This window comes from Anomaloglossus baeobatrachus, chromosome 9 (genome assembly GCF_048569485.1).
Source record: "Anomaloglossus baeobatrachus isolate aAnoBae1 chromosome 9, aAnoBae1.hap1, whole genome shotgun sequence".
Taxonomy (NCBI): Eukaryota; Metazoa; Chordata; class Amphibia; order Anura; family Aromobatidae; genus Anomaloglossus; species Anomaloglossus baeobatrachus.
Genome location: NC_134361.1, coordinates 40958309 through 40978394, shown reverse-complemented (window position 1 = coordinate 40978394; position 20086 = coordinate 40958309). Strand labels below are relative to the sequence as shown.

Below are 20086 nucleotides of genomic sequence, written 5' to 3'. Positions count from 1 at the left end.
TCCACCCTGGGTTTGAGGCGGACCCAGGTTATAAAAGGGGCTGGAGACAACATGGAGGTGCCCAGTCTTCACTTTTGCTCAGTCAGAGCACACCTCCATGTTAGAGCCTCATTGTGGCATAAGCCTATGTTGGGAAGCGGTAGGTAGGGTTAGGCGAACGGTGCCTGTCACGCCAAGATTCGTGGCTCGGCACATCAGGGTCAGGCGCCGTGCTTCCCTCCTGCCGTTCCAGTCTTGCTATAGCAGCCCAGTGGCGTTAACTGGCTTGCGGCTGCTGTGCTTCCTGTCCGATTGTGCTCCCTATGCACACGGACAACGCACCTGCTGCGCCACCTGTCCGATTGTGCCCCCTACGCACACGGACAACGCACCTGCTGTGCCACCTGTCCGGTTGTGCCCCCTACGCGCACGGACAGCGTACCCCAGGACCCCTGTGGAGTTAACAGGGTGTTCCTTATCCTCCTCGGCTTCCCGGTCAACGCTACTGGTGTACCCATCTGGCCTGACGTGTCCTACACACACGTGGCCAGTCGAGAGGTGGCCAGAAACGCTAATCGGAGGACCGCTCAGCCTGACGTGTCCTACACACGTGGCTGACAGGGCGCTTTTGTGGCGGTCTTCCGGTCAACGCTACCTGGTTACCACCCGGCCTGACGTGTTTCCTGCACACGTGGTTGGTGTAGCGCTAGGTGCACCAAAACGCTAATCGGGTTGTCGTCCGGTCTGACGTGTCCCAACACACGTGACCGGTTCCCAGAGTTACTGGGTTATCTCAGAGCCATCCAGCTCTATAGTCTCCGCCTAACCCTCAGGTGCCAGCAGCTCCTTTGTCATCTGGAGCACGGTGGGCCCCGACTGGCGATTAGGATATATACCGCCTGGTCCTAATCTGCCGGTCCCCCCGTAACAGTAAGACTGCGCCAGGGTCTGGCTGGCATGGCGGAGATGGAGCAGCTACGTCAGTTCATGCTGCAGTTTGATGCCAGAGTGAGATCTCTGGAGAAGTCTGCTCTTGCTGCTGATATGGATGATGTGGTGGCTCAAGCGGCTGCAATGGTGTCCGTCACCAAGCCTACTCCTACCCTCCCTCACCTCTCGCTGCCCAACAAGTTTACGGGGAACAGCAAGGCATGTAGGGGATTCGTGAACCAGTGCTCAGTCCATCTAGAGCTGTTGGCTGCACGGTTTCCTACAGAGAGGTCGAAGGTGGGGTTTATCATCTCCTTGCTCTCCGATAGAGCACTGGAGTGGGCTACACCATTGTGGGAGAGGAATGACCCCGTAGTACAGGACTCTAAGGAGTTTTTGGAGTCCTTGCGACAAGTGTTCCTGGGGCCTCAGGTCACTCACGACTTGGCCCTACAGCTACTGACTTTGGAGCAGGGGCGTACCTCCTCAAGTCAATATGCTGTGAGTTTCCGGACACTTGCTGCAGAACTGGGGTGGTCAGAGAGGACTCTCATTCCACTGTTCTGGAGGGGATTAGCCTCGCACGTGAAGGACGCATTAGCGTCGCGTGAGGTACCAACTACCCTTGAGGGCCTCATGACTCTGGCTACCCGCATTGACCTGCGGACCTCCCAACGTCAGCTGGAGCGCAGGTCAGAGGGTCGTTCAGCCACTGTAGTGGTCTCTCCTACTGCACCTCCCTTAGAGGACATCTCTGTCCCTATGGACATCTCTAGGGTTGGTGTTGCTAGGTCTTCGAGTCGCAAGGGCATTTCCTGTTTCGCTTGTGGGCAGTATGGTCATTATGCCAACCGTTGCCCAAAGCGTCAGGATAAGCGACCATGATTGGTGACCATAGCTGGAAGTAGACTGGACTCTGCGTCATCCATTAGGGTGACGTTTCCCGCGTCCATTTCCTTTAAGGGGTCAACATGGTCCACAAGGGCAAGTGTGGACACAGGTGCTGGGGATAGTTTCATCTCCTCCTCTTTTGCCCGGCGGCATGCCATCCCGCTGGTGCAAATGCCAAGGCCAGTGAGAGTCTGTGTGGTGGATGGGTCCTTGTTGCCCAAGGTAATTCACCAGCGGACAGTGCCCATTACCCTTGCCATGTCATCTGGGCATAGGGAGACCATTTCATTTCTGGTTCTCCCTAAGGGTGCAGATGATATTCTGCTGGGTATTCCTTGGTTGAAGCGGCATTCCCCACATATCGACTGGTCGTCTGGGGTGATTAAGCGGTGGAGCGAGTCTTGTAGCTCCCACTGCATGTCTCCATCTTCCGCCCATCGCTCAGTGGTATCTGTGGCGACTATAGACCATTCGAGTGGGAGGGCCGCTAGAGGGGGGGTACTGTTACGAACCGGCGCCGCCATAGCCGCAAGCAGCCTGCTGAGGTTCCTGTTGCGCCCAGGCGTCGGCTGCCATTCTTGGCCGTGCCTCGGGTCGTCCAGTTGGCTGTTCCTTCCACCACGTCTAAGTGTGGAGAGGCGGCTAGTGCGCATGCGTGCGCCGATTTACCCCAGCCAGAGTTTAAGCCCGGTGTTTTGCATAGTGAGCATGCTCAGCCTGTTTGTGTCATGTCTGAGACTAAGTCCTCAGTTCAGGCTACTGAGCATGCTCAAACTGATAGTCTGCTTTCTAAGCCTGTGGCTCAGGCTACTGAGCATTCTCAGGCACTTAGTGCATCAGAGGCTAGGTCCGGTAAGGACCTCACTGAGCATGTCCGTGAGGTGGCAGGCCCTGATAGGGCAGAGGGTGTCAGGTGTCCTGATGACGTGGCAACTCCGGACTGGCTCGCAGAGGCCCGCCCCTATGATCTGGCACCTCAGTATTGGTCGTCAGACGATGACTGGTGAAGTGTTTGGGGCGTGGCTGCCATGAGGTCATCAATGACGTGGCGGTTCCGGATAGGTCGCATGTGACGTCACTGATGACATGGCACTCTGCTATTGGACCTTGGTGGTTCCACCCTGGGTTTGAGGCGGACCCAGTTTATAAAAGGGGCTGGAGACAACATGGAGGTGCGCAGTCTTCACTTTTGCTCAGTCAGAGCACACCTCCATGTTAGAGCCTCATTGCGGCATAAGCCTATGTTGGGAAGCGGTAGGTAGGGTTAGGCGAACGGTGCCTGTCACGCCAAGATTCGTGGCTCGGCACATCAGGGTCAGGCGCCGTGCTTCCCTCCTGCCGTTCCAGTCTTGCTATAGCAACCCAGTGGCGTTAACTGGCTTGCGGCTGCTGTGCTTCCTGTCCGATTGTGCTCCCTACGCACACGGACAACGCACCTGCTGCGCCACCTGTCCGATTGTGCCCCCTACGCACACGGACAATGCACCTGCTGTGCCACCTGTCCGGTTGTGTCCCCTACGCGCACGGACAGCGTACCCCAGGACCCCTGTGGAGTTAACAGGGTGTTCCTTATCCTCCTCGGCTTCCCGGTCAACGCTACTGGTGTACCCATCTGGCCTGACGTGTCCTACACACACGTGGCCAGTCGAGAGGTGGCCAGAAACGCTAATCGGAGGACCGCTCAGCCTGACGTGTCCTACACACGTGGCTGACAGGGCGCTTTTGTGGCGGTCTTCCGGTCAACGCTACCTGGTTACCACCCGGCCTGACGTGTTTCCTGCACACGTGGTTGGTGTAGCGCTAGGTGCACCAAAACGCTAATCGGATTGTCGTCCGGTCTGACGTGTCCCAACACACGTGACCGGTTCCCAGAGTTCCTGGGTTATCTCAGAGCCATCCAGCTCTATAGTCTCCGCCTAACCCTCAGGTGCCAGCAGCTCCTTTGTCATCTGGAGCACGGTGGGCCCCGACTGGCGATTAGGATATATACCCCCTGGTCCTAATCTGCCGGTCCCCCCGTAACACTGCGTCACCATCTGCCCCAGAGGACATCTCCCGCAGTGGCGGCTAATAACTGGTCGCATACCACAGGTGGCGTCACAAATACAAACTTCAACCCCCATCATCCACCCCATCACCCCTTTATTGACTCCACTGGGGTCACGGAACCAGGCCTGGCTGCTGTGACATCCCAAACCTACATCGACCCGGTGACGAGTAACCCCCAAAACCCCGTGTAAGAGTGTTGACAGATTATCTCCTCTCCTTACACAGTTTTTCTCCTTACAATATGGATGTACACAGAGCAGAACACTGTACCTGATCATGCAGTGAGCTGAGGGGGATGGGTGAATCCTATGGTCACTTCTCTCCAATACTTCTGCTGCACAATAGTTTGCTTTTGAATTGTCCTGAGCTGTTCTCCACTCGTGGGAGTCTCTGTCCTGAACTTGCAGATCTCTGTAGCTTGACTTGACTCAGGATACATACACTGCACTTTCTCAGCACTGCTCCTTCTTTTGCAGACAGACAAACAGAAACGTCTCTCCTTTTGCAGAGAGACAAATACACACTCTCTGCGTCCCAGCTTTCCCTGGTCACTTCTGAATACTTCCTGTCTCCTACTGCAGGCTTAACTCCACAGTTATCAAAACAAAATTCCAAACAAGCATGGCTATGGAAAATGCCATGCAAAATAATTAAGATGATATATACAGAGCATAACTCCGGAACAATTAATGAAATGCAGGAGAAAATTGAGTAAAAAAATGCACATCAGTAAACAATGTTCAATAGAAAATTACAAATGTTTATTAATAACAATATTAAAATGAGAATCCACAACCGTAGAACAACCAATGTCCATATTTAACAGTAACTATAAATGCATACAGTCGCACACTGAAAAAGCCCAAAAAGTACAAGGGAAAATATGGCACTGCATTACTGCAAAAGAGAGATATTTAGTAGTGATGAGCGAGTACTAAAAAGCTCGGGTGCTCGAAGCTCGGGCCGAGCCTCCCAAGATACTCGTGTACTCGGCCCGAGCAACGAGCCCAATGTTATCCTATGGGAGACCCGAGTATTTTTGTGAAATGACCCCCCGGCAGCATGGAGAAACCCTAAAAATGGCACAAAAGTCTCAGAAGAGTGCTCAAATGACATGGCAACAGCATGGGGAAGACCCCTTGAAGCATTTATCACTGAAAAGTCACAGCTGTGAACAATTTTGTCCGCGTTTTACGCCATTTTTACGGACTCACCAGAAAACCTTCCAAAATGACCCCAAAATGATTTTTCATGGCGGAAATGTTAAGGGCACATACCCAATAGTGAGATAGAGCTGGTGTATGTTACTTTTTGAGATTAATACATGAAAGATTTTACGTGAAAACATTGTGTGGCACTCCGATGTCCCTGAGAAGAGACGTACATGAAGGCCTCTTGAGTCTAATGTGCCCATTTTGAGGAAGTGAGTCTTTGTAGTATTTTCCTTTGCCAGGGCAGTCCAAAATTGTGAGGTTCACCAATGCCCCTGCATACAGACGTGCATGAGGGCCTGTAAACCTGAAGTGCCCATTGTAAGGAAGTGGGTCTATTGTAGTATAGCCCTTAGGCAGGGCAGCCAAAAATTGGGAGGCTCCACATTGTCCCTGGATAGAGACGTGCATGATGGCCTGTAAACCTGAAGTGCCCATTGTAAGGAAGTGGGTCTATTGTAGTATAGCCCTTAGGCAGGGCAGCCAAAAATTGGGAGGCTCCACGTTGTCCCTGGATAGAGACGTGCATGAGGGCCTGTAAACCTGAAGTGCCCATTGGAAGGAAGTGGGTCTATTGTAGTATAGCCCTTAGGCAGGGCAGCCAAAAATTGGGAGGCTCCACGTTGTCCCTGGGTAGAGACGTGCATGAGGGCCTCAAAACATTAAGTGTCCATTGTCAGGAAGTGGGTGTATTATAGTATAGCCCTTAGGCAGGGCAGCCAAAAATTGGGAGGCTCCACGTTGTCCCTGGGTAGAGACGTGCATGAGGGCCTCAAAACATTAAGTGTCCATTGTCAGGAAGTGGGTGTATTATAGTATAGCCCTTAGGCAGGGCAGCCAAAAATTGGGAGGCTCCACATTGTCCCTGGATAGAGACGTGCATGATGGCCTGTAAACCTGAAGTGCCCATTGTAAGGAAGTGGGTCTATTGTAGTATAGCCCTTAGGCAGGGCAGCCAAAAATTGGGAGGCTCCACGTTGTCCCTGGATAGAGACGTGCATGAGGGCCTGTAAACCTGAAGTGCCCATTGGAAGGAAGTGGGTCTATTGTAGTATAGCCCTTAGGCAGGGCAGCCAAAAATTGGGAGGCTCCACGTTGTCCCTGGGTAGAGACGTGCATGAGGGCCTCAAAACATTAAGTGTCCATTGTCAGGAAGTGGGTGTATTATAGTATAGCCCTTAGGCAGGGCAGCCAAAAATTGGGAGGCTCCACGTTGTCCCTGGGTAGAGACGTACATGAGGGCCTCAAAACATTAAGTGTCCATTGTCAGGAAGTGGGTGTATTATAGTATAGCCCTTAGGCAGGGCAGCCAAAAATTGGGAGGCTCCACATTGTCCCTGGATAGAGACGTGCATGATGGCCTGTAAACCTGAAGTGCCCATTGTAAGGAAGTGGGTCTATTGTAGTATAGCCCTTAGGCAGGGCAGCCAAAAATTGGGAGGCTCCACGTTGTCCCTGGATAGAGACGTGCATGAGGGCCTGTAAAGCTGAAGTGCCCATTGGAAGGAAGTGGGTCTATTGTAGTATAGCCCTTAGGCAGGGCAGCCAAAAATTGGGAGGCTCCACGTTGTCCCTGGGTAGAGACGTGCATGAGGGCCTCAAAACATTAAGTGTCCATTGTCAGGAAGTGGGTGTATTATAGTATAGCCCTTAGGCAGGGCAGCCAAAAATTGGGAGGCTCCACGTTGTCCCTGGGTAGAGACGTGCATGAGGGCCTCAAAACATTAAGTGTCCATTGTCAGGAAGTGGGTGTATTATAGTATAGCCCTTAGGCAGGGCAGCCAAAAATTGGGAGGCTCCACGTTGTCCCTGGGTAGAGACATGCATGAGGGCCTCAAAACATTAAGTGTCCATTGTCAGGAAGTGGGTGTATTATAGTATAGCCCTTAGGCAGGGCAGCCAAAAATTGGGAGGCTCCACGTTGTCCCTGGGTAGAGACGTGCATGAGGGCCTCAAAACATTGTTCCCATTGCAAAGGAGCGGGTCTCCTGTCGTTGTAATGTCCATTCTGCAAAGAATGGGCGAAAAAATTTACCACTGGGGGTATACCTGAAACAAAGGCCTAAGTATTGCAATTTGTAACGGTCATCATCATGGTGGCGCATGAGGAGAAGGAGGAGCAGTCCAGCGATTATCCAAAGTCCAGAAGTGTGTACCCATGGGTGAGTGGAGGTACATGGCAAACTTTAAATTCCGCTCTCATTTGCTGGTGGTGTGGTGAAGTCTGGCCCAATCCAACCCTTGTTCATCTTGATCAGAGTCAGCCTGTCAGCATTTTCAGTTGACAGGCGGGTGCGTTTATCTGTAATGATTCCACCTGCGGCACTAAAAACACGCTCTGACAAAACGCTAGCAGCAGGGCAGGCCAGGACTTCCAAGGCGTAGAGAGCCAATTCATGCCACGTGTCCAGCTTGGATACCCAATAATTGTAAGGCACAGAGGAATGTCGGAGTACAGTTGTTCGATCTGCAAGGTACTCCTTCAGCATCTGGGCAAACTTAGGATTTCTTGTGGCACTACCCCGCACCTCAGGGGCTGTGGTACGTGAGGGGCTGAGAAAACTGTCCCACATCTTAAAGACTGTTCCCCTACCTCTGGCGGATTGGACTTGTGCCTCTCTCGGCTGTACGCCTCGGTTGTCCACTGATTCATGACCTATGCCGCTAGCGTTTTGTGAGGGGAATGCTTTGCCTACTTCCGTGACTATGGCCTTCCGGAACTGCTGCATTTTGGTTGACCTCTCCTCCACGGGAATAAGAGACAAAAAGTTCTCCTTGTAGCGTGGGTCTAACAGTGTTACCAACCAGTAATGATTGTCGGCCAAGATGTTCTTAACGCGAGGGTCACGAGACAGGCAGCTTACCATAAAGTCAGCCATGTGCGCCAGACTCTTAACAGCCAGGACTTCAGTAGCCTGACCAACAAGATGACTGAACATGCTGTCCTCCTCCTCCTCCTCCTCCTCCTCCTCATCTACCCTGTCCTCTGGCCAGCCACGCTGAACCAAGGATATGACTGGTGTGCATGTCATATCCTCAATTTGGCCGGAGAGTTGCTCCATGTCTTCATCCTCCTCCTCCTCGTCATAGTCCTCCACTGCACGTTGTGATGAGACGAGGCTGGGCTGTGTGTTATCATCACCCACACCCACTACTGTTTCTTGCTGCAACTCATCGCGCTCCGCCTGCAATGCATCCTGTTTGTTTTTCAGCAGAGACCGTTTTAGAAGGCAGAGTAGCGGTATGGTGACGCTAATAATGGCGTCATCACCACTCACCATCTTGGTGGAGTCCTCAAAGTTTTGGAGGATGGTACATAGGTCTGACATCCATCTCCACTCCTCAGGTGTTATGTGTGGAGTTTGACCCATTTCCCGACGGCTTAGGTGATGCAGGTACTCAACAACTGCCCTCTTCTGCTCACATATCCTGACCAACATGTGCAGAGTTGAATTCCAACACGTGGGGACATCACACACCAGTCTGTGAGCCGGAAGATGCAAACTGCGCTGAAAGCCGGCAAGGCCGGCTGAAGCAGTAGGTGACTTTCGAAAATGTGCAGACAGGCGGCGAACTTTTACCAGCAGATCAGACAGCTCTGGGTATGACTTTAGAAACCACTGAACCACGAGGTTGAGCACATGGGCCACGCATGGAACATGTGTCAGCTGGCCTCGCCTCAAAGCCGCCACCAGGTTCCGGCCATTGTCACACACGACCTTTCCTGGCTTTAGGTTCAGAGGTGTGAGCCAGTGATCTGCCTGCTGTTTCAGAGCTGTCCACAGCTCTTCTGCATTGTGGGGTTTGTCACCTATGCAGATTAGCTTCAGCACAGCCTGTTGCCGCTTCGCCGAGGCAGTGCTGCAGTGCTTCCAGCTTGTGACTGGTGTGGAGGGTACAGTGGATGAGGATGCGCAGGAGGAGGAGGAGGCTGAAGAGCATGACATTCCGGAGCTGTAGAGTGTGGGTGAAACACTGACTGAGGTAGGGCCTGCAAACCTTGGTGTGGGAAGGACGTGTTCCGTCCCTCGCTCAGACTGGGTCCCAGCTTCCACAATATTAACCCAGTTTGCCGTCAACGAGATGTAGCGGCCTTGCCCACAAGCACTTGTCCACGTGTCTGTGGTTAGGTGGACCTTGGGTGAAACAGCGTTGTTCAGGGCACGTGTGATGTTTTGTGACACGTGGTTATGCAACGCGGGGACGGCACACCGGGAGAAATAGTGGCGGCTGGGGACCGAGTAACGTGGGACAGCTGCCGCCATCAGGTCACGGAATGCTTCTGTCTCCACCAGCCTAAAAGGCAACATTTCCAGCGCAAGCAGTCGCGAAATGTTAGCATTTAGAACTGTGGCATGTGGGGTGTTGGCAGTGTATTTGCGCCTGCGTTCAAAGGTTTGCTGAATGGATAACTGAACGCTGCACTGGGACAAGGACGTGCTTGATGATGGTGTTCTTTCTGCGTAGGCAACTGCAGGTGCAGAAGTGGAGGAGGCTTGTTCGCAGGCAGCATGGACAGGGGATTGGCTCGCATGCACAACCAGCGAAGACGTAGCAGTGACATCAGCAAGCACTGCTCCTCGACTCTGTTGTACTTCCCACAAAGTCGGGTGCTTGGCTGACATGTGCCTGATCATGCTGGTGGTGGTCAGGCTGCTAGTTTTGGTACCCCTGCTGATGCTGGCACGGCAGGTGTTGCAAATGGCCTTTTTTGAATCATCTGGATCCAACTTAAAAAACTGCCAGACTCGGGAAGACCTAACATTTGTACAGGCACCTTGTGTCGTCGTGTTGTTCCGGGGAACGGTTGCCTGACTTCTGCCTGGGGCCACCACCCTGCTTCTTACTGCCTGTTGTGATGCTACGCCTCCCTCCCCCTGTGCACTGCTGTCCTCGCTCTGCATATCCTCCTGCCAGGTTGGGTCAGTTACTGGATCATCCACCACGTCGTCTTCCTCTTCCGCACCCTGCTCCTCCTCCTGACTTCCTGACAATTGTGTCTCATCATCGTCCACCACTTGTTGAGACACGTTGCCAACTTCGTGAGAACGTGGCTGCTCAAATATTTGGCCATCTGTACAGACGATCTCCTCATGACCCACTTCAATATGAGCTGGCGAGAGGCCAGAATGTGTGAATGGAAACGTGAACAGCTCTTCCGAGTGTCCAAGTGTGGGATCATTAATGTCCGAGGAGGACGTGTACTCAGCCTGGTGGTAGGAAGGAGGATCAGGTTCAGAAATGTGCGGTGCAGTATCACGGCTACTGACACTTGACCGTGTGGAAGACAGAGTGTTTGTGGTGGTGCCAATCTGACTGGAAGCATTATCTGCTATCCAACTAACAACCTGTTGACACTGGTCTTGGTTCAAGAGCGGTGTACTGCTGCGGTCCCCAAGAATTTGGGACAGGACGTGCGAGCAACTAGATGTGGCCCTTTGTTGTGGCGAAATTAGAGCTTGCCCACGACCTCGGCCTCTGCCTGCACCACCATCACGTCCACTTCCTTGTTCCTTGCCAATGCCCTTGCGCATTTTGCAATGCTGTGCACTGCTGACGTGTATATTCACTACTTGTGCGTTATATCAAAGTTTGTGGAAATTGCACACAAGTGCACCTGTACGCTGCCACCAACAGGCACACACGTGCGGTTTTAAAAACCAAGCACGGACGCAATAAGAACCTAACAGGTTTTTTTGGGGAGCGACAATTACAGACAAGTCAGACACTATCTGGACTGTTTTACACTGTGTACACCAGCCCCAGATATGATGAAGGCTGGTATACGGTCACCACTACCCTGCCTGCCTGCCTGCCTGTATACTGGTACAATAGTCCTGACAAGGACTCTTCTGGTCACTAGCCTGTATTCAGACCTGGCTATACCCTGCCTGTATATAGCAACAATAGTCCTGAGAAGGACTCTGCTACTGTGCTCCGACCTGGCTATACCCTGCCTGCCTGTATACAACTAGAATAGTCCTGAGAAGGACTTTTGGTCACACTGTTTGCAGCCCTGCAACTGAAAAAGCTATAAAGGGCCGCAAAGCTTTCCCTGAATCAGCGACACTCTCCCTGCACTGACTGTCTGGATAGCTGTGAGCAGAGCACAGCGCGCCGGCCGGTATAAAGGCTCGGTCACGCTGTGCAGGCCGGCCAATCACTGCAATTCCACAACTAACAGGGCTGTGGCATTGCAGTGGTCTGCCAGCCAATCCCTGCATGAGGGCTGGCTCTCAAAAGAGCGCCAACATGCAGAAATGAAGACCACGAGTACAGCACGAGTATCGCGAGATTACTCGGTCCCCGCCGAGCAGCCCGAGTACAGCGATACTCGTGCGAGTACCGAGTAGTTACAAGCATGCTCGCTCATCACTAATATTTAGTTTATGTATTGGCCAATGCATGTAAGCCCGGAACCAACGGCAAGGTATATCTCTGTAATCCGGGAACCTAACTTAAATGCCACTATCTAGATTAAAAACATCCGTATCTGGGCAAAATGCCACTATTTGGACTACAAACCTCCATGTATAGGCAGCTTGGCTCCTGCTATAATGGTTATGAACACAGCCAGGTCAGAAAAAAGACTCACTAAAAATATCAAAAAACTGACCCGCACATCCAACAAATGTGAACCTCTGTTTCTGGGCAAAATGCCACTATTTGGACTACAAACCTCCATGTATGGGCAGATACGGATGTTTTTAATCTAGACAGTGGAATTTAAGTTAGGTTCCCGGATAACAGAGATATATTTTGCCGTTTGGTTTCCGGGCTTACATGCATTGGCCAATACATAAACTAAATATCTCTCTCTTGCAGTAATGCAGTGCCATATTATCCCTTGTACTTTTTTGGCTTTTTCAGTGTGCGACTGTATGCATTTATAGTTACTATGTTTTTTCAGTTAGCACCTGTTCACATTTGTTGGATGTGCGGGTCAGTTTTTTGATATTTCTAGTGAGTCTTTTTCTGACTGAGCACTCCGCCCTAAGACCTGGCTGTGTTCATAACCATTATAGCAGGAGCCTAGCTGCCCATACATGGAGGTTTGTAGTCCAAATAGTGGCATTTTGCCCAGATACGGATGTTTTTTTTTATAGTTACTATGTTTTTTTAAGTTAGCACCTGTTCACATTTGTTGGATGTGCGGGTCAGTTTTTTGATATTTCATATTTAACAGGTAGTGATCCGTATATAGCAATACATAAGGCAAAGAACGTGAATAAAATAAACGGACCAGAACTACAGTCAGATGGTAATGACTAAATACCCCATGTAGAGGGTAAAAGGTAACAATCTGATCAAAGGTCAAAAAAATTATTGTAGGTACACCAAAACATTACAGGAGCAAACCTTTACTAGCATCACGGAGGTTCAAGCAAAGGGACAATATGACCAAATATCCATCTATGATTAATCAAATATGACCAAGACCCCTGTGCATGCTAACCAATTAGGTATAAATATGTTGCAGTGTACAAAAAATAGTTGACCATGATCAGAGGTGACCTCTGAGGAAGCCATGTATTTGGTTATTTTTAAAAAGTGAAATGTACGTTAGGTCTCTTGTCTTCTTTTGCTCTGGATAACCTTTGTCCTCTGACTACCCAACACTGTGAGTATATGGGTGATGTATATCTGATCATGGTCAACTATTTTTTGTACACCGCGAACCTCCGTGATGCAAGTCAAGGTTTGCTGCTGTAATGTTTTGGTGTACCTACAATAATTTTTTGACCTTTGATCAGATTGTTCCCCTTTTACACTCTACATGGGGTATTTAATCATTACCATCTGACTGTATTTCTGGTCCGTTCATTTTATTTGCGTCCTTTGCCTTATCTATGTATTGCTATATACGGATCACTTACTGTTAAATATGGACATTAGTGGTTCTACGGTTGTGGATTCTCATATTAATATTGTTGTTAATAAACATTTGTAATTTGCTATTGAACATTGTTTACTGATGTGCATTTTTTTAACTCCACAGTTGCTGGATGATTTTTTACATTTTTTTTTGTCATCTGTACAGTTCCTACTTGTCACACTTCCTTCCCTTGTAATAACAGACTGGGGAGGAAGGACAGGCAGACAGGGACGGGACTGATTAGCAAAACACGACCCACCTCTTAGATATTCTGTAGCAGCTATCAATCAAGTAACCGTGCATTTTACAAAATTCCCTTGTCTATATTAAGAAAATGTGGCATCCCTGAGGCTTCAGGCACCACAGGGTATTGCACCTCTTTTAAGGAGTAATATCTATCCCTGGTTAGGATGGGGTTAACTGCCGGTGCCTTCACAAAACACATACATAAAATAATAATGTGCTTTCCCACAGGGGTTGGACTAGGGCAGACAGGGTGGTTAGCCATCACGAAGCATGGGACTTTCCCAGTCGCTAGGACAACTGGGGCCGGGCACCACTTGGGGTAAAAAGTAGGCGCAACCATTCACTAGTGCAGACTTTCCCGGGCTCAGCTTGGGATAACATCTCGCACAGACAACGAGAGTTTAGCATTCTACACACTTCGTGAGCCCGTGGCTTGGAGCTGGAGGCTCAGCCTGGGTTCTGGAAGCAACCAGGGGACATTTCACTAGAAAGACTTTCACGGGCACCGGCTGTGACCGCCGACTATCCGGGTCGGCTGGAGCCCATCGTGGCAGACTGGTACTGTGGGGCAGCGACTCAACTACCATTGAGTAAAAGACCTGGAACCGCAGCCCCTGCCTCTCATTTGCTGGCACCCAGCGCTGCAGCGCCAACGGGGACTACCACCACCCCCGTCCCTTCCTCCATCATACTCCCCGGGGTAACCCCGCTCCGCCTGTAGGGAGTGACACCATCCCGGTTGCGACCTTCATCATCAGCCCTGGAGAGCAGCAACCGCAGCGGTGGCCCAAAACAGGCCGCATACCACAGGTGGCGTCACGATCATCTAAAGACTTTCCTCACCGTCACCCCCATCCTCCATCTTCATCCTTCCTACCACCCTCATTTCTGTACGCCTCGGGGTCACAAAACTGGGCCAGGCCACCCCATGATTATGCAGAGGGTCTTCACCACTGCCTCGGCAACAGGTTAACCCCCTCGACCCCAGGATGCTACAAAAGTATAGATCCGATCTCACAACTAAAGGGATGTTTAGCATCAGTATGATGGCACCAGTATAACAGTGGCTTTAGCTTATATATGAAAATCCTAGTGGTTTGTCCGCTTTAATCCATCTTAAAAAGACATTTTTAAACCAAGGCTACCCCACCTCCATTGATGATCAGATCATTAGAGTCACAAGGACTCCTAGACGTCAAATTCTTCAATACAAAGAAAAAGAGGAAAATAATTGTGTGCCTCTGGTGGTGACCGCTTGAGGTACGAAGAAACGTCACAATGTTCTACACAAGGATGACCAGTTGGAAACTATATTTAAAGAACCTCCTTTGCTTTGCTACAGGCAACCTCCTAATTTAAGAAACATCATGATCCAAAGATCAATGTCCTCAAATACACCAAGAGGAACTTATTCTTGCAATTTGTAGACTAGATCTGCTAAACTTGCACTCATGTAGAAACCAAAGACTGTATACCGATCCCAAACACACATCAGGATTATAAGATTCTTGGGACATTCACATGTTCCTCTTCCAACGTGGTGTACCTAATCCTGAAAGAGCACTGGACACCGCTGGAAGGGCGTCGGTACAGGAGGGGAGTATAGACTTTATTATTTTTACCTGGGGGAAATGTGAAATCAGAAGGGGTTGTCCTAGTAGTGGACAACGCCTTTATAGAATTCTTCTTTTGATAATTTCATTCCTTAATTAATGTAGCTGTATCTTTTCTTCAAACGTAGGAAGGGAAAAATAAAGAAACCTTCTACAATACCAACACTTTGGTGATGAACTCTTTAATGTTGTTGTTTGCTGGGACGGAAACAGTGAATGCGACTCTACGATTTACATTCCTGCTCCTCATGAAACACCCTAATGTAGCCGGTATGTCACTGATTTTGCACAGAACTGTGAAAGATCTTAATATGATGAGGACTAACCAAGTTTTCTTCACTCTTAGAGAAAGTCTACAAAGAGATAGAAGACATCATTGGCCAACGTCCACCAAGTTTTGAGGACAGATACAATATGCCATACACGGAAGCATTTATATATGAGGTGCAGAGATTTTGTGATGTGTCCCCATTGGTTACTCACCGGGAATTGACCATGGATACTGAAATTCGCAATTATATATTCAAAAAGGTAAAAATCAACTTGAGCTATGAAAAAAAAATAATAAAAAAACAATGATATAGAAAAGTTTACTTTTTTTCCTAATATTCTCCAAAACATAGAGGACAGTTGTCACCCTAGTGCTTACACATGTGCACAAGGACAAGACACAGTTCAATAACCCTGGAAAGTTTGACCCATACAACTTTTTGGATGACAATGGGAAACTTCTAAAGAAAGAGTACTTCATGCCGTTTTCTGTAGGTGAGATTTATTTAGGTTCTGACCTGTATCTGTCATAAAGATATAGTTTATTTTTCCTAGCAATATGTAATAATTTTCAAAGAGAATGCTTCTTTAGGGCTTTAACTGCGTCTTTGGCTGCAACAGTTGTCGCGTGACTGAATTTCGTTCAGTGCCGCTAATACAGTGTGAATTCATTAGAAAAGTGACACCTACAATAACAAGACTGCGACAAGCAAATCATAGAGTATCCAACTGAGTCTCATTTTCTCCAATGACCAGCACCACCGAGTAAAGTTTGGTCATGCAACGGTTGTCACGGCCAAAGTCGATGTAGCCCTAGCCTTAAGGGTTTGATCCATCTGCACTATTCCTTCTCTGCATGAGGACCTGATGGTGATTACCAAATGTCTTTGGAATCTGGAGAGGAGTCCCACCCAGTGTGCAATACACAAGTTTGGTGTTCCACCCCCTGGCAAAAATTATGGAATCACCTGGCTCTGAGGATGTTCATTCAGGTTAAAAAAAAAAAAAAAGCAGATCACAGACATGGCACTAACCTAAAGTAATTTCAAATGTAAACTTTCTGGCTTTAAGAAACTTTTAAGAAAATCATGAAAACAAAATGTGCTAGCCGGTAACTGTTACTTTTCAAAACCAAACGGGGTGAAAAATTATGGAATCATGAAAAACAAACAAACAAACAAAAAAACACTCCAATACATCACTAGTATTTTGTTGCACCACCTCTGGCTTTTATAACACCTTGCAGTCTCTGAGGCATGGACTTAATGAGTGACAAACAGTTCTCTTCATCAATCTGGCTCCAACTTTCTTTGATTGCTGTTGCCAGATCAGCTTTGCAGGTTGGACCATTTTCTTCAACTTCCACCAAAGATTTTCAATTGGATTGAGATTCGGACTATTTGCAGGCCATGACATTGACCTTTTGTGTCTTCTTTCAAGGAATGTTTTCACAGTTTTTGCTCTATGGCAGGATGCATTATCATCTTGATAAAATGATTTCATCGTCCCCAAACATCCTTTCAATTGCTGGGATAAGAAAAGTGTCCAAAATTTCAATGTAAACTTGGGCATTTATTGAAGATGTAATGACAGCCATCTCCCCAGTGCCTTTACCTGACAAGCAGCCCCATATCATCAATGACTGTGGAAATTTACATGTTCTCTTCAAGCAGTTATCTTTATATTGTTTAGGTTTTCTGTATGTAAATCCCATTTCCTTTAGGTGGTTTCTTACAGTTCGGACACAGACATTGACTCCAGTTTCCTCCCTTTCGTTCCTCATTTGTTTTGTTGTGCATTTCCTGTTTTGGAGACATATTGCTTTAAGTTTCCTGTCTTGACGCTTTGATGTCTTCGTTGGTCTACCAGTATGTTTGCCTTTAACAACCTTCCCATGTTGTTTGTATTTGGTCCAGATTTTACACACAGCTGACTGCTAACAAACAACATCTTTTGCGGCATTGCGTGATGATTTACCCTCTTTTAAGAGTTTGATACTGTAATCCTCTCCTTTTGTTTGAATTAACATCTCTCGTGCTGGAGCCATGGTTCATGTCAGTCCACTTGGTGCAACAGCTCTCCAAGGTGTGATCACTCCTTTTTAGATGCTGACTAATAAGAAGATCTTATTTGATGCAGATATTAGTTTTGGGACTGAGAATTTATAGGGTGATTCCATACTTTTTTTCCTCATAATTGAGTGATTCCATAATTTTTCCCCGTTTGGTTCTGAAAAGTAACCGTTACTGGCTACTGGCTAGCACATTATGTCTTCATGATTTTTTTTTTTTTTGTGTTTCTTAAAGCCAAAAAGTTTACATTTGAAATGACTTTAGTTTTGTGCCATGTCTGTGATCTGCTTTTTTTTTTCTTCTTTTTTTATACAAAAGGAAACAACTGAATAAACATCCTCGGAGCCAGGTGATTCCATATTTTTTTTTGCCAGGAGTTGTATATAGCCATAGAGATATGTTAATATTTTGAAATGATCATCTTTCCAGAATTTTCTCAGGAAATTTGATTCGCAATTAATCGATTTGCCACTAAATGAAAGTACTGAGCTGGGAGCTGTGACACCTTCTCACCATTAACATTTTAGGTTAGGTCATGGGTTGAACTCGCTGGACTTAAGTCTACCTTCTACCTTAAACACTATGAAACTATCAATGGCTGCTGTATTTCCTGCCTTTGCTTTTATACAGGCTGTGATACTTGATCCTGATTAGCTATGCTATACCACATGGTGTCATAGCTCTTTACAGTTAGAGCAGTCAGACTGTGGAATGCCCTACCAAAAGTGGTAGTAATGACTGACACTATAACAGTTTTTAATGAAGGCTGGATGATTTCTTCAGTACACACAACATTGTTGGTTTTAAAAGATTTAGTGACGAAATGTATAATTGGTGGAGGAAGGTTAAACTAAATGGAACTAGGGTTTTTTTTCCCCCAACTATGTAAGAATGGGTACTGGGATACCACCCCAAGAAACTTATTTGGCTCAGATGGTGTCAAGCATGTGTGGCAGCAATTGGGTGAGGAGGACAAAGACAAGTGTGTCCTGCCTACAGTCAGGTATGGTGGTAGGAGTGTCATGGAATTTATTTTACTGATCTCTACATGTCTATTAAAATGAGTATCTGTAGAATATAAACCAGAATATATCACCTATTGGAGATGTTTCTCTAATCACCGATCTGTCTGTACAGGTAAGAGAATTTGCCCGGGGAAGAGCTTGGCTGTTATGGAGCTTTTCATTTTTATCACCACACTTCTGCAGAAATTCACGATCAAGTCACCAGTGCCCCCTGAAAAGGTCTCTGTCACTCCAGTGGGAGTTGGGTTTGTAAATTTTCCTCCCAACTTTGAGATATGTCTTATACCCCGAACATGTTTTGAAAAATAACATCATATTATAATAACATGAGTCAATCCTGAGAGATTGTGGGGAAATGTTTGTGAGTGCGGGAAGAAACTTTTAACAAGGAAAGAGACATTATTCCATGCATTACTCAGTGGGCAGGCAACAATACCTGTCCCTTGTTTTATAAGAAGTGAACTTTATTGGGGCGTATCCATCAGACTGTTCTTACAGTAAAACTTTCCATATTGCCCTTAGAATGAAAGCTGAGCTATGATTCATTGCTAACAGAGAAGAGTAAAAATTAATAAGGTCTATCCGCTCCATACTGCCAGGGAGGTGGTTCTCTATGGAGGGCAGTAGTGTCTTCTGTCCACCATGCCGTAGTCAAAAAAACACAGCACAAAGGCTCCGTGGACCAGGAACTCCTGTGCATGGACAAACTAAATTGCAACAGCAAAGACATCATATTGCATCAGATAGGTCTTTATCTAGGTCATGACTAAGGACATGTGGCACTCACCATTGTTTCTGTTTAAAAATAGCACCTTTATTGGGACATTATGTGCAGGAAGTGGAATAAAAGGAACGACAGCTGTTTCGCCTGTTACCACGCTTCTGCTAGGTCACCAGAAGCCGGAAGAAGCATAGTGAGAGGCGAAACAGCGGTCGCTCCTTTTATTCAACATTCTGAGAATGATGTCCCAATAAATAACCATTTTTAAACAGAACCTGTGAGTGCCGCATATTTTTCTTCTCTACATGCATCAAATTTAACAAGTTTTTTTGGCTGAGCACCAAATAAATTGGTCAATACTTGAAAATATCAGATTCCTTGTGTGCTATTTATTTGCTTTATTCGCTTAGCATATCTTCTGTGCTCACTATGTAGGAGTGCCAATGAACACTTTTTACATATGACTAAGAACTTATCTGTCTGAAACGCGTTGGAAATATGGGCTCTGAAATCTTATTATATATAAGCTTGATGTTTTATAAAGGCTTCTCCTTGCTTCTGGAATTTCATTTCTTCATACACCAGGTCTTATTGGGATAATGAAGGCCACAAGCTCATTCTCTGAAACAGTTGGCCATACTTATGGTCACTTTCTGGACCATCCTGTTACAGCAAAAATCAGTGTGAAAATGGCCGAACAAAGGATCTGTGGTCTTTCCCTGCTGCGTTCAGGAGATGATTATTTATCTCTTTATAGAATAACTCTTGTTTTAAACCTTTTCTTGGAGAAATCTGCTTCTTTCCTCTCCTGGACTGATCCTTCATTGTTAAAATTCTCAATTCACAGGTAAAATCTATAATCAGTAAACACAGATTTTACCATTACTGAGATAGGAGGAGAGGACAGTTGGTGCTCATAAAATACTATGGAGCATGGAAACTGTAGATCCGGAGAACTTCTGTGTCTGTGTTTTAGCTCCCCCCCCTTTCCTCTCCATCCACAAATATTGAAAATAACCAAATCTTATCTCCTTTCAGTAATGGGGAAATCTGTCTTCACTGAATACAGATTGCTCCCGGGAATTGAGAATGGAGGATCTGTCCAGGAGGAGAAAGAAGCAGATTTCTCTGATAAGATATCTTACAAAGTCACTACTTTTCATGTGTACTATTTATTTCTGAAATAAAAATTATAACCATGTT

The 20086-nt window shown here is 47.4% G+C and overlaps 1 protein-coding gene across 2 annotated transcripts in view; it reads left to right on the top strand.

The window, feature by feature from the left end:
• LOC142251115 (cytochrome P450 2F2-like) overlaps positions 1 to 19061 on the top strand; it is a 57436-nt gene extending 38375 nt beyond the window's left edge. The window contains exons 7-10 of one of the 2 annotated variants that reach the window (XM_075323635.1): positions 14924 to 15065; positions 15142 to 15326; positions 15419 to 15556; positions 18275 to 19061. In XM_075323635.1, the coding sequence (XP_075179750.1) occupies positions 14924 to 15065; positions 15142 to 15326; positions 15419 to 15556; positions 18275 to 18415 (606 nt within the window). In that variant the 3' untranslated portion in view covers positions 18416 to 19061. Of the gene's footprint in view, positions 1 to 14923; positions 15066 to 15141; positions 15327 to 15418; positions 15561 to 18274 lie in introns of both variants that reach the window. The other variant, XM_075323633.1, reaches the window with a different exon arrangement.
• The last annotated feature ends 1025 nt before the right edge of the window (positions 19062 to 20086 follow it).